The sequence below is a fragment of the Ranitomeya variabilis genome, chromosome 1, assembly GCF_051348905.1.
Source record: "Ranitomeya variabilis isolate aRanVar5 chromosome 1, aRanVar5.hap1, whole genome shotgun sequence".
NCBI classification, from domain to species: Eukaryota; Metazoa; Chordata; class Amphibia; order Anura; family Dendrobatidae; genus Ranitomeya; species Ranitomeya variabilis.
In genome coordinates, this window is record NC_135232.1 from 585,955,078 (window position 1) to 585,970,208 (window position 15,131).

At 45.8% G+C, this 15,131-nt stretch overlaps 1 protein-coding gene across 1 annotated transcript in view; it reads right to left on the reverse strand.

The window, feature by feature from the left end:
• Positions 1-15,131, reverse strand: part of DCST1 (DC-STAMP domain containing 1) — a 48,541-nt gene that overhangs the window by 13,553 nt on the left and 19,857 nt on the right. Inside the window, exons 11-14 of the mRNA XM_077287263.1 lie at positions 14,658-14,753; positions 14,444-14,570; positions 13,957-14,076; positions 11,836-11,978 (exon numbers count right to left, since the gene is read on the reverse strand). Of these exons, the coding sequence (XP_077143378.1) occupies positions 11,836-11,978; positions 13,957-14,076; positions 14,444-14,570; positions 14,658-14,753 (486 nt within the window). The remainder of the gene's footprint in view (positions 1-11,835; positions 11,979-13,956; positions 14,077-14,443; positions 14,571-14,657; positions 14,754-15,131) is intronic.

A 15,131-nucleotide genomic window follows, 5' to 3' on the forward strand; every position in this document is an offset into this window, starting at 1 on the left:
CGTGGGTTGAGTCCAATCATGAATAGCTCGGACCTTGACTGGGTCCATCTCCACCGCAGAAGGGGAAAAAATAAACCCCAAAAAGGGAACCTTCTGTACTCCAAAGAGACACTTTGAGCCCTTAACAAATAAAGCATTCTCACGCAAAACCTGAAACACCATCCTGACCTGCTCTACATGCGAGTCCCAGTCATCAGAAAAAAACAGAATATCATCCAGATAAACGATCATAAATTTATCCAGATACTTCCGGAAAATATCATGCATAAAGGACTGAAACACTGAAGGAGCATTAGAGAGCCCAAAAGGCATCACCAAGTACTCAAAATGACCTTCGGGCGTATTAAATGCGGTTTTCCATTCATCTCCTCGCTTAATGCGCACAAGGTTGTACGCACCACGAAGATCTATCTTGGTGAACCACTTGGCACCTTTAATTCGGGCAAACAAGTCTGACAACAGAGGCAAAGGATACTGAAATTTAACAGTGATTTTATTCAAAAGCCGATAGTCAATACAAGGTCTCAAAGATCCGTCCTTCTTGGCCACAAAAAAGAATCCCGCACCAAGAGGGGAAGAGGAAGGACGGATATGCCCCTTCTCCAGAGATTCCTTGATATACGAACGCATTGCGGTATGCTAAGGTACAGACAGATTAAATAGTCTTCCCTTAGGAAATTTGCTACCTGGAATCAAATCTATGGCACAGTCACAGTCCCTATGAGGAGGCAGAGCACTGGACCTGGACTCGCTGAACACATCCTGATAATCAGACAAATACTCAGGAACTTCCGAAGGAGTAGAGGAAGCAATAGACACCGGTGGGGAATCACCATGAATACCTTGACAGCCCCAACTTGACACAGACATTGCCTTCCAATCCAAGACTGGATTATGAGTCTGTAACCATGGCAAACCCAAAATGACCAAATCATGCATTTTATGCAGAACAAGAAAACGAATCACCTCCCGATGTTCAGGAGTCATGCACATGGTTACCTGTGTCCAAAACTGTGGTTTATTTTCCGCCAATGGCGTAGCATCAATATGCAGCGCCCCAGAGTCCTGGTCGTTGCAGTACTGTGGCTCCGCCACTAAGGGGAGCTGTGGTACGTCTGATGGCACTGAAGGAGTTCATCTGATCAGGTATCACAGACACCAATACATTTCACAGCCGGGCCTCCGGGGGGAGCTAAGGGTTCTATTCACTAGGCCACTCCCCACCATAGTGGGTAAACTGGGGGTCAGGCAGGAAGTTAGTCAGAAAGCTGACTGGGTTGGAACCAGGCAACACCTTGTGGCAGAGGGTGTTGTGGGGGAAGATACAGTAGGGTCTCTGTCAGGGGTGGGATCCTGACAGAGGCTTGGCAACTTGAACGAACGTAACGGGACCGTGCCTGCTCAGCATAGCGGCGGTGCCCAAGGAAGGACTAGAAGCGAGATAGATTGTGCTGAGTGAGAAACAAGATCACGCAGAAGGAGAAATACCAGTAGGGGTCGTGCTGTAAGACCGAGGCAACATCCTACTGAGGCGCACTACCGGTGGCCGGAACGCCGAGGGAGTATTATAACATTCAGCTTCAAGCAATACTTCAAACAGCGGCAGGACAGTCAGTCTAAGGCGGGCTGTCTCACCTAAATCACCTATGCAGTCTTGGGGGGCAACTTGTGGAGAGGGGCGACTCTAGGGTCCCGGAAGAGCTCCGAGCCTACCCGTCAAACGGGTGCCGTTCCAACCAGAACACCAGGGAGGGACGGGGAATTAGCAGAACATCATCTAATCGAGTTGTGAGGGAACTTAAGAAACAGACACAACAGTTGTGGGGACTTTCCGTAAGCACAGCAGGGAAGGACCACAACACATAGCGCTAGAAGGAAGGCACCGATTTCCACCTGTGAAGAGAACTCTGGAGGTGCCATTGGACCGGCCGGACTTGCGCAGCCTGGTGAACCGTATTCTGGACTGAGGACCCAGAGATCTTCAGTAAAGAGGTAAAGAGACTGCAACCTGGTGTCCTCGTTATTTACTGCACTGCACCACTACAGCCTCATCACCATCATCCGTTGTACCTATTTCACTGTGCGCCCCACGGCAGGGTCACGGACCGGGGCCTAGCCGCCGTGACAACCCCAGAGCAGAGACTCAGAGGCCCGGTACCAGGTACCCCTCGGCCCTGCGGCAGTGGGGGCGCTACAACTTGGCGTCACGAACAGGATCTACTTAAGCCTGAAGAATCAGGTCATGTGTGCCTTGGAACTGTGATTTACTGTGCTTGGACTGTGCTTTATTGCAAGGACTGTGTATTGCCATTTACCGCCAAAATCCGCCATTACAGCGCCACGAGGAGCGCAGGAGAAGAAGAAGGGCGTGGAAGTGGGCGTGAACAAACTGAAGAGCGCGAAAGACAATGGCCGCCCAGTCTAAATATTTCAGCACCGTGAGGACGTGTCTGTCAGCAGCCGAGATCCGCCTCCTAATCCTCAATGGAGGGCGGAGACAACGAAAACGAGACTCAGAGGCCTGGTACCGGGTACCCCTCGGCCCTGCGGCAGTGGGGGCGCTACAACTACCCCTCAGAGGGATAGGATTAACCAACGGCTCAAGAACAAAACCACAGCGCTTGGCAAATGACAGATCCATAAGACTCAGGGCAGCACCTGAATCCACAAACGCCATAACAGGGTAAGAGGACAATGAGCAAATTAAAGTCACAGACAAAATAAATTTAGGTTGCAAATTACCAATGGCGACAGGACTAACAACCCTTGTTAGGCGTTTAGAGCATGCTGATATAACATGTGTAGAATCTCCACAGTAAAAACACAACCCATTCTGACGTCTATGATTTTTCCGCTCATTTCTGGTCTGAATTCTGTCACATTGCATCAAATCAAGTGCTTGTTTAGACAACACTACCAGAGGATTAGCGGTTTTGCGCTCCCGCAAACGCCGGTCAATTTGAATAGCCAGCGCCATGGAATCATTCAGACTTGTAGGAATGGAGAAACCCACCATCACTGTTGTGGATTCTGTTTGTGGGCTCCCTCTGGTGGTTACTGCTGGTACTGGGTGACTTTGGTGGGTTGCGGCCTTTGGTTTCCACCTGTCCATCAGAGGCTGGGTGTTTCCTATTTTACCTGGCCTTTCTGTCATTTCCCTTGCCGGCTATCAATGTGTTCAGATGTGCTCAGTTTGGTTCCTGCCTACCTGCTCCCAGATCTTTCAGGATAAGCTAAGTGCTGATTTTCAGTTGTTTGGTTTTTGGTCCAGCTTGCTTAGAATGTCTCTATGCTAGCTGGTTGCTCTAGTGGACTGAGGTTCTCCCCATGTGCCATGAGTTGGCACATGGGTTCTTGTAATCTCAGGATGGTATTTTTGATTAGGGTTTTTTGCTGACCGCTCAGTCCCCTTTTGTATCTTTCTGCTTTCTAGTTTTCAGCGGGCCTCTATTTGCTAAGCTATATACATCATCTCTATGTGTGTGCCTTCCTCTCATTTCACCGTCAATACATGTGGGGGGCAACTATACCTTTGGGGTTAATTCCTCTGGAGGCAAGTGAGGTCTTTGTTTTCTCTGCAGTACTAGTTAGCTCTTAGGCTGGTGCGTGGCGTCTAGAACCAACGTAGGCACGCTCCCTGGCTATCTCTAGTTGCGTTTGTCAGGCTTAGGGCAGCGGTCAGCCCAGGTTCCATCACCCTAGAGCTCGTCCGATATTTGTTATACTTCGCTTGTCCTGTGCTATCCCTCGCCATTGGGGATTCATGACAGTATAGCCGGCCCACAAAGTGTTAATTGTTTGGTCTGAAGCAGGAGAAAAAGAAGTGTTCAAGGGAAATTTTTTTTTTTTTTTTCCCTTCAGAGTTTTGCTGCCTAGCCCTTAATTGCTGTCTAGCTGCTTCTTACCTCCTCTTAACCCTTGAATGGCTCTGATCTTAGCTGTTTATCATGGATGTCCAGAGTTTGGCTTCCAGCCTGAGTAATCTCGCAGCAAAGGTTCAAAACATACAGGATTTCGTGGTTCACACTCCCATGTCTGAACCTAGAATTCCTATTCCAGAGTTTTTTTCTGGAGATAGATCTACTTTCTTGAATTTCAGGAACAATTGTAAATTGTTTCTCTCTTTGAAATCTCGCTCCTCTGGAGACCCTGCTCAACAGGTCAAGATTGTTATATCGTTCCTACGGGGCGACCCTCAGAATTGGGCATTTGCATTGGCACCAGGGGATCCTGCATTGCTCAGTGTGGATGCGTTTTTTCTGGCATTGGGATTGCTCTATGAGGAACCTAACCTAGAGATTCAGGCTGAAAAGGCTTTATTAGCCCTCTCTCAGGGGCATGATGAAGCGGAAATATATTGTCAGAAATTTCGGAAATGGTCGGTGCTTACTCAGTGGAATGAGTGCGCCCTGGCTGCAAACTTCAGAAATGGTCTTTCTGAGGCCATTAAGGATATTATGGTGGGGTTCCCTGCGCCTACAGGTCTGAATGAGTCTATGGCTATGGCCATTCAGATTGATCGGCGTTTACGGGAGCGCAAACCCGTGCACCAGTTGGCGGTGTCTTCTGAACAGGCACCTGAGACTATGCAATGTGATAGAATTCAGTCCAGAAGTGAAAGGCAAAATTATAGGCGGAAAAATGGTTTGTGTTTTTATTGTGGTGATTCAGCTCATGTTATATCAGCATGCTCTAAACGCACAAAAAGGGTTGATAAATCTTTTGCCATTGATACTCTGCAGTCTAAGTTCATTTTGTCTGTGACTCTGATTTTTTCACTGTCTTCCATTTCCGTCGATGCCTATGTGGATTCAGGCGCTGCCCTGAGTCTTATGGATTGGTCATTTGCTAAACGCTGCGGTTTTAGTCTAGAGCCTCTGGAAGTTCCTATTCCTCTGAAGGGAATTGATTCTACACCATTGGCTATGAATAAACCGCAGTATTGGACACAAGTGACCATGCGCATGACTCCCGTTCATCAGGAGGTGATTCGCTTCCTTGTACTGTATAATTTACATGATGTACTAGTGCTTGGTCTGCCATGGTTACAAACTCATAATCCTGTCCTGGACTGGAAAACAATGTCTGTGCTAAGCTGGGGATGTCAGGGGGTTCATGATGATGCACCTCCGATTTCTATCGCTTCATCTACTCCTTCGGAGATCCCTGCGTTTTTGTCGGATTATAGGGATGTTTTTGAGGAGCCTAAGCTCAATTCGCTCCCTCCTCATAGAGAGTGTGACTGTGCGATAGAATTGATTCCTGGCAGTAAGTTCCCTAAGGGTCGTTTATTTAATCTGTCACTGCCAGAGCATACTGCTATGCGGAATTATATTAAGGAGTCCTTGGAAAAGGGACATATTCGTCCATCTTCGTCCCCTCTGGGAGCAGGTTTTTTTTTCGTGGCAAAAAAAGATGGTTCCCTGAGGCCTTGTATAGATTATCGCCTTCTGAATAAGATTACAGTCAAATACCAGTATCCATTGCCTTTATTTACTGATTTGTTTGCTCGCATTAAGGGGGCTAGGTGGTTCACTAAAATAGATCTTCGTGGTGCGTATAATCTGGTGCGGATAAAACAGGGGGATGAGTGGAAAACCGCATTTAATACGCCTGAGGGCCATTTTGAGTATTTGGTAATGCCTTTTGGACTCTCCAATGCTCCGTCAGTCTTTCAGTCCTTTATGCACAATATTTTCCGTGAATATCTGGATAAGTTTATGATTGTGTATTTGGATGATATTTTGGTGTTTTCTGATGACTGGGAGTCTCATGTTCTACAGGTCAGGAAGGTGTTTCAGGTTTTGCGGGCCAATTCTCTGTTTGTGAAGGGCTCAAAGTGTCTCTTCGGAGTCCAGAAGATTTCTTTTCTGGGGTACATTTTTTCTCCTTCTACTATTGAGATGGATCCCGTTAAAGTTCAGGCTATTTGTGACTGGACACAGCCTACATCTGTTAAGAGCCTTCAGAAGTTCTTGGGGTTTGCTAATTTTTATCGTCGGTTCATTGCTAATTTTTCCAGTGTTGTTAAACCTTTGACTGATTTGACTAAAAAGGGTGCTGATGTTGCTGATTGGTCTCCTGCGGCCGTGGAAGCCTTTCGGGAACTTAAGCGCCGGTTTTCTTCTGCTCCTGTGTTGTGTCAACCAGATGTTTCACTTCCTTTTCAGGTGGAGGTTGATGCTTCCGAGATTGGTGCGGGGGCGGTTTTGTCACAGAGAAGTTCTAATGGCTCGGTGATGAAGCCATGTGCTTTCTTCTCTAGAAAATTCTCGCCCGCCGAGCGCAATTATGATGTGGGTAATCGGGAGCTTTTGGCCATGAAGTGGGCATTTGAGGAGTGGCGTCATTGGCTTGAGGGTGCTAGACATCGCGTGGTGGTCTTGACTGATCACAAGAATCTCATTTACCTTGAGTCTGCCAGGCGTTTGAATCCTAGACAGGCTCGTTGGTCGTTATTTTTTTCTCGTTTCAATTTCGTGGTTTCATACCTGCCAGGTTCAAAGAATGTGAAGGCGGATGCTCTTTCCAGGAGCTTTGTGCCTGACTCTCCTGGAGACACTGGGCCTGCTGGTATCCTTAGGGATGGGGTAATGTTGTCCGCCGTATCCCCAGACTTGCGACGCGCATTGCAGGAGTTTCAGGTGGATAAACCGGATCGATGTCCACCAGAAAGACTGTTTGTTCCGGATGATTGGACCAGTAGAGTCATCTCCGAGGTCCATTCTTCTGTGTTGGCTGGTCATCCTGGAATATTTGGTACAAGAGACTTGGTGGCCAGGTCTTTTTGGTGGCCTTCCTTGTCTAGGGATGTGCGTACCTTTGTGCAGTCTTGTGAAGTGTGTGCTCGAGCTAAGCCTTGCTGTTCACGAGCTAGTGGGTTGTTGTTATCATTGCCCATCCCGAAGAGGCCTTGGACGCACATTTCCATGGATTTTATTTCTGATCTCCCGGTTTCACAGAAAATGTCCGTTATCTGGGTTGTGTGTGACCGTTTTTCTAAGATGGTTCATTTGGTGCCCTTGCCTAAGTTGCCCTCCTCCTCTGAGTTGGTTCCTTTGTTTTTTTCAGAACGTGGTTCGTTTGCATGGGATTCCGGAGAATATCGTTTCTGACAGGGGATCCCAGTTTGTGTCTAGATTTTGGCGGACGTTTTGTGCCAAGATGGGCATTGATTTGTCTTTCTCGTCTGCATTCCATCCTCAGACGAATGGCCAGACGGAGCGAACTAATCAGACCTTGGAAACTTATTTGAGGTGTTTTGTTTCGGCTGATCAGGATGACTGGGTTGCTTTTTTGCCACTGGCCGAATTTGCTCTTAATAATCGGGCTAGTTCTGCCACGTTGGTCTCTCCTTTTTTTTGTAATTCGGGGTTTCATCCTCGTTTTTCCTCTGGTCAGGGGGAATCTTCGGATTGTCCTGGAGTGGACGTGGTGGTGGACAGGCTACATCAGATTTGGAATCAGGTGGTGGACAATTTGAAGTTATCTCAGGAGAAGACTCAGCAGTTTGCTAATCGCCGTCGCCGTGTGGGTCCCCGACTTCTTGTTGGGGACTTGGTGTGGTTGTCTTCTCGTTTTGTCCCTATGAAGGTCTCTTCTCCTAAGTTCAAGCCTCGGTTCATCGGTCCTTATAGGATCTCGGAGATTCTTAACCCCGTATCTTTTCGTTTGGATCTCCCAGCATCGTTTGCTATTCATAATGTGTTCCATCGGTCGTTGTTGCGGAGGTATGAGGTGCCCGTTGTTCCTTCGGTCGAGCCTCCTGCTCCGGTGCTGGTGGAGGGAGAATTGGAGTATGTTGTTGAAAAGATCTTGGATTCTCGTGTTTCCAGACACAAACTCCAGTATTTGGTTAAGTGGAAGGGTTATGGTCAGGAGGATAATTCCTGGGTGGTCGCCTCCGATGTTCATGCGACTGATTTGGTCCGCGCCTTCCATAGAGCTCACCCTGATCGCCCTGGGGGTTCTCGTGAGGGTTCGGTGACCCCTCCTCAAGGGGGGGGTACTGTTGTGGATTCTGTTTGTGGGCTCCCTCTGGTGGTTACTGCTGGTACTGGGTGACTTTGGTGGGTTGCGGCCTTTGGTTTCCACCTGTCCATCAGAGGCTGGGTGTTTCCTATTTTACCTGGCCTTTCTGTCATTTCCCTTGCCGGCTATCAATGTGTTCAGATGTGCTCAGTTTGGTTCCTGCCTACCTGCTCCCAGATCTTTCAGGATAAGCTAAGTGCTGATTTTCAGTTGTTTGGTTTTTGGTCCAGCTTGCTTAGAATGTCTCTATGCTAGCTGGTTGCTCTAGTGGACTGAGATTCTCCCCATGTGCCATGAGTTGGCACATGGGTTCTTGTAATCTCAGGATGGTATTTTTGATTAGGGTTTTTTGCTGACCGCTCAGTCCCCTTTTGTATCTTTCTGCTTTCTAGTTTTCAGCGGGCCTCTATTTGCTAAGCTATATACATCATCTCTATGTGTGTGCCTTCCTCTCATTTCACCGTCAATACATGTGGGGGGCAACTATACCTTTGGGGTTAATTCCTCTGGAGGCAAGTGAGGTCTTTGTTTTCTCTGCAGTACTAGTTAGCTCTTAGGCTGGTGCGTGGCGTCTAGAACCAACGTAGGCACGCTCCCTGGCTATCTCTAGTTGCGTTTGTCAGGCTTAGGGCAGCGGTCAGCCCAGGTTCCATCACCCTAGAGCTCGTCCGATATTTGTTATACTTCGCTTGTCCTGTGCTATCCCTCGCCATTGGGGATTCATGACACATCACATTCTTAATGGCTTCAGAAAGGCCATTTCTGAAATTTTTGGCAATACACTTCAGCTTCATCCTGGCCCTGAGAAATAGCCAGCAAGGCTTTTTCTGCCTGAACCTCAAGATTGGGTTCCTCGTAAAGCAATCCGAGCGCCAGAAAAAACGCATCAATATTTGCCAATGCCGGATCTCCTGGCGCTAGCGAGAAAGCCCAATCCTGAGGGTCGCCCCGTAAAAAAGAGATAACAATTTTAACTTGCTGAGCTGAGTCTCCAGATGAACGGGGTCTCAGAGATAGAAACAATTTACAATTATCCCTGAAATTCCTAAACTTAAATCGGTCTCCAGAAAACAGTTCAGGAATAGGTATTTTAGGTTCAGACATAGAACTACTGGTAACAAAATCTTGTATGCTTTGCACACGAGCAGCAAGCTGGTCCACACTTGTAATCAAGGTCTGGACATTCATGTCTGCAGCAAGCTCAAGCCACTCAGAGGTAAAGGGGAGGAAGAGAGGAAAAAAAAAAACTCAGAATTTCCTTTCTTATTATCCCACTTCTGCAATGCATTAAACATTCAATGTCGGCCTGGCATACTGTTATGACCCCAATGGCAGAGGGTCTCAGGAATAAATACCAAGTCTGCAAACACAAAAAATCAGCTCATAGGGCAGTGGTAACTGGGCTGACCATATATCTAATCCTAGCACCACAAATAGCAGTAGCCGGGGAACGTGCCTACGTTGGTTCTAGACGTCTCGCGCCAGCCGGAGAACTAACTAACCCTAGAAGGGAAAAGAAAGACCTTTCTTGCCTCCAGAGAAAAAGTTGGATACAAGCCCCCAACAAATAATAACGGTGAGGTAAGAGGAAAAGACAAACATAAGAATGAGCTAGGTATTTAGCAAAGAGAGGCCCACTAGCTAATAGCAGAATATAGTAAGATGACTTATATGGTCAGCAAAAACCCTATTAAAATATCCACGCTGGATATTCAAGAACCCCCGAACCGACTAACGGCCGGGGGGAGAACACCAGCCCCCTAGAGCTTCCAGCAAGGTCAGAACTCACATTTAGTACAAGCTGGACAAAAATAGAAGCAAGCAAATAACCCAAAAAACGAAGAAGCAAGACTTAGCTTAATTTTGCAAGAACCAGGACCAGCAGACAGGAGCAACAGAAGGATCTGATTACAACGATGCCAGGCACTGGACTAAGGATCCAGGAAGTTTATATAGCGACACCCCTGGACTAACGACCCAGGTGAGTGCCAAACTGAAGAAAGACAATCCCAGAGTCATATCACTAGTGACCACAAGAGGGAGCCAAAAAGTCTAATTCACAACACCTATGCCTCCTATAAGAAAACAATGGAGGTAATTGAAATTCATCAACATCAGTGTGGCGCTTACCCAACAAAGGCCAATGCCTTCGTATGATATCCGAGATTCTTTTACTCATACGATTATATGTTATCACAAACGGTATCCTTTTGCTTGACTCAACAGCCATTTTAGGAGCCAAAAGATCGTCACGTCTCTTAGCCAAGGCCCACCTTTTAAATTCTTCAAAGTCGACCTTTGAATAACCTCTTAATAAAAATTTCCGACACATTTCGTCAAGTCTATCATCAATAAGAGTTTCACAAGAGACAATTCTTCTCACTCTCAGCAGTTGACTCCATGGCAAGGACTCCACCATCCTACGCGGATGCTCACTGGAAAAATGCAATAAATTATTCCTGTTCGTATTTTTGACAAATAAATCCGTATGTAGGAAACCTCCAACCTTATAGATACAGGTGTCAAGAAATTGCATCCTTGTTTGGAAAAAATCCATGGTGAATCCAAGCTCAGAATAAACGTTATTTAGATGCTGGTAAAACAATTCAAGCTCATCCCTGTCACCATCCCATATCAGAAAGATGTTATCGATGTAACGCCGCCAGCCCCTGACATGACTCCAGAACCGTGAACCGTACACATGTTCGTCCTCCAGGACAGCCATATAGATTTTCGCATAAGTGGGGGCCACATTGGACCCCATGGCTGTCCCACGACGCTGCAGGTAGTAATCATCCCTGAAGAGGAAAAAATTCCTCCCCAGGAAGAACTCCAACAGCGTCAGGACAAACCGTGCACAGTCCGGAGCCATATCGGAGCCAGCAAGCATCACACCGACAGCTTGCTGGGAGTACTGGTGACACGCGCAGCGGAAATAGCTGTATGGACACTGAATGAGGATTTAAGACATGCGCGTTGCCGTCTCTGATTTTTAGCTGTGCGGGCGCTGGATGAGGATTCAAGACATGCGCACTGCCGTTCCTGACTTAGAGCTGTGCGGACATTACCTGGCTTTGGACATGCGTAGCTGGGATGGCTCTCCAGATGATGTATGAGCTGACTGGACTTGCGCAACGATGCGCGCTGCATGTTGGGGCGATGCGGTCACATGATATATGGCTCGGCATTCTGATTGAACTGCGGCTTCCATGGACACACCTATGGGGGTGGTTATCGCTATGGTAACCGCAAATGCTCTGTACTGATAGGTGGAACATTGTATGTTTACATTTCTACAGCGGGAAGTTTTTTATACTATTCTGTGCTGGGATATAGGTATAAGAGCAATCGGGGTTAGTGGATCTATGTTAGATTGGGTGTTTTTATGATTGCTACGCAAATTGAATGTTTTTTATGTTTATAAGTGATTTTCTTGTCATAATGTGTTTTTTCTATTATTGTGCTGTATCCCTATTGGTGTTTTGATAACTAGGGGGTCGTACTAAGGGTATATAATGGTGGTTAGAATGTTATGTACTGTGCTTGATAAAGGTCTTCTGACCGAAACGTCGCCGAAGGAGGCAGAATAAAATGTAAGCTACTTTTTCACTGTCCATTGTGGCGCTGTCTTTTTTACTTTTTTTGGATATGGACTTTTATCTGGGATGGACCCCCTGGTGTTGACGTGCGCCCTTATGTCCACAGAGGCTTTATGATTGCAGGGTGCGGTTCAACTTCTTTTTTGTTGGATTGTTGTACCTCATTCATCTATGGTCCTATCAAGGTCAAAAGATGTAACTTTACCTTTGGGAAATAAAAAGAAGCAATTACTCTGCGTAGGCGGTAGCCATACACCTGCAGGAAGCACAATAACAGTAGTCCGATAACCGGAAAAGTGGAATAGATGTAGTTCTTGAAGCTCATGATGACTGGATTCGGAAGGCAGGCTGTGGAAGAGGAGATCTGTGAACCCTAGCTTCACACTATACATTACATAGACTATACTATCCATGCACAAATGTTCGAAAAATCAACTTTATAGGATTTTTCCCTGTCTGCACAGGTGGACGTAGTCAGATAGTGCTTGCAAAAACAAGCACTTTTGCAATTTACTGCTTATTCAAATTTGCAGCTGTTCTTGAGATATTAACACTTTTATTTACATCTCATTTCCTAGGAGACCGACCACCGCTGCTGTCTTGCTTGTAAGTACTGCTCTGAATCTGGCCAGTGTTAAGAACTAACGGCACTCTCCAGGGATCCCGGCCAGCTTCAAAACAATAAAAAAGAGCTGGTCAACCCTGCACATGTTCTACTGTCTAACAGCGGTGATCGGTCTCCAAGGCAACAAGCTGTAAACAAAAGAAAAGTGTTAATATCTCAAGAATAGCAGAAATTTTTAATAAGCAGTAAATTGAAAAATTGCTTGTATTTACAAGCTCTGTCCGATAATATCAATTTATGAAGATGGGAAAAACCCTTTTGTCATGATAATGTAAAAATGCTATATTATGAGTTTAGTTTTAGAAGGTTCCATGGCACAGACATGCGCTGCAGATTCGACCCCCCTTTCTTCACTGCATTCGCTGATACAAAAACAAAGCCCTATGGCAGACATACTCTGTGCAACTTGATACCAATGTGTAGCAGCCCCCACTGAGCAGTTTATGGCTTTCAGCTGCGAAAGCCAGCTTCTGTGTAAATCCCTCATTTCCCCCTCCCACCTGATACCAGCCAAAACTGTTACAAAGTTACATATACTGGCGCCGATCCAGGCTAGAGATATAAGGATTATATATTCTGGATGGCCATCGAGAGATCTATAGCTCACTGAAGTCACTAGGAGCTAAACCCAATGAGTTGCAAAGAGCAGATTTCTCCATAAGTGGGTCATGTAACTATGCCATGTTTACGCTTAAAAGAATCCCCCCGACGTGGTGCACATCCTGATTACTGTGTCGTTCGTATACGAGGTTCATACAGCGAGCTATGTATAAATGGTTTGTCATAACTCTAAGAAAAGGGGAGGATTCAGCCTCTGAGTGAGGTCACCAAAGGGGGAGTACCTTGGTTTTAGACTGGGAAATAAGTGAGTGAAGCAGCAGTCTTCCAGTGTCTTTTGTCCTGAGTCGAGCTGCGAGATAGATGTGTGAGATGCACTGGGATATATGCCCATCCCCCACAGCACATCAACTTTAATCCCATTTTATTTGTAATTGTACTTTACATACACTACTTGTCTACTTTTATAATACCTTTTTATACTTCTGTAAACACTACTTACCTTTTTTGGAGTAAAATATAAAATTAATAGCTTTGTCTCTCCTTGCTCTATGACGAACTGTCACGTCCTATGAAGTGAATTACGCTACTAATTTGGGTTGTCTCTGGACCCGTTACTACGTAAGAAATCGGAGCTGGTGGCAGCGGATTTGTCCTGTGCATTTGGGAGGCTTTGTAGCGACTGGCAGCATTGATAATTATTGTTCCCGCCTGAGTGGGAGTAGTTATATCGCCCTCGTTGCAGCGTGCCCATTAGCATGTACAAAGTAAGGCAGCCTTTCTCGCGACTAATTATCCTAGGTACAGTTCCCTGACTGACCTGAGGGTAAGGGGGGCGCCTGAGAGCTGCAAGTTCCAAACCGGAACTGGGAAGTGGGATATAGATAAATCCCCTTCAGAAAGGAACCAGGAGCAAACAAACAACCCCGCTTCATGACAAATTGGTGTGAGTGGTGGGGATGATAAAGGTATCCCAGTGAACCGTGACACCTTTTAATGAAACCTAAAGGCTTGTCATATGGAGAAGGAGAACAGGGATGTTACATAACTTTAGAAACTACTAAGTCTTGAAACTTTCTATCTTAGAAATATCCTCTATGAAGAGCTCACTTGTAATCCTTCTCTAGAAGTGCACTCACTTACTGTAATTTTTGTTGAGCTCTGCAAAGCTACTGCTTGAGATGTTAAATGCTTTAACTGTGCCCCGCAGAAGCCGGGAAATCATAGTCTCACCTTCCACTATTATTTCTAGCTTGTGATCAACTATGAAGAGATAAGAGAGATTTACGACAGGTCCATGTACAAAAGAAAATATGTTTATAACTTGTGCAAGACTATTCCACCTGTACCTTATACATCTACTGTTCATGTGCAGCTAGCATGTGGTCTAATGGACATGGCTCTTCCATCAATGATATACGGTCAAACCTCCTTAAGGAGATCACCTCAAAATTGCTGTGAAAAGTGTTCATCTATTGGGTGGTCTTCTCAAAGTATCTCAGTATCTAGTTATCAACTGGATAAGTAGATCTTCTTAAAATGGTAATCTTTCGAGCAGGCTTCATAGTAAAACTTTTAGTACATTGATCTTCCAGTAGACCACCAGCAGCTGGACCATAGTGTTACTCACCGGTGAAGATGGTGGGGATGTTAAAATGTTTGTTGAGAGTCCTGAAGATGTGGATAAGAAGACGGTCAAGGCAATTGGTCAAGATGAAGAGGATTAAGTAAGGAAGACACATCACTATCTCCTTCATCTATAAAAGAAAAGAAAGCCCTCCCATGACCACCATGTCCACTCAGCTGTCGTTCACGTTTCCTATGTCTCAGTGTTACCCCCTCACCATAGTGTTTCTCTCAAGTTTCTGCACACAAGGACTGCAGGGAAACACAAAGTCCTTCTTCTCCACTGTCCTCAGTGGCAATAAATGCTTCTTCTTCTGTAAATTACAGATGTTAAGGTGAAGAGCGATGGTTAAAAAACATATTTATGCCTCCAAATATTTTACCAATCGGTGAAAAAGCACCAGACATTGGACAAGGGTGAAACATCTTATCATGCTTAAATTCAGAGGGCTTTTGGGCAGAGAAGTGATTAGGCGCATCCAGAAATCACCATCTTAAACACCAAAAGACCTTGCCCTGTTAGTAACTCACTCTGCCACAAACTCACAATTTTAAATGCCTTGAGATCTATCATCAGGTCAAAAGTAGGCCATTTTTCTTATTTTATGGCCGCTGTTTCCCTGATTATTCCATCTTTCGTATTTTTAACATCCACTATACGGTTCCAGAAATATGGTCCGGTTTATTTAGTG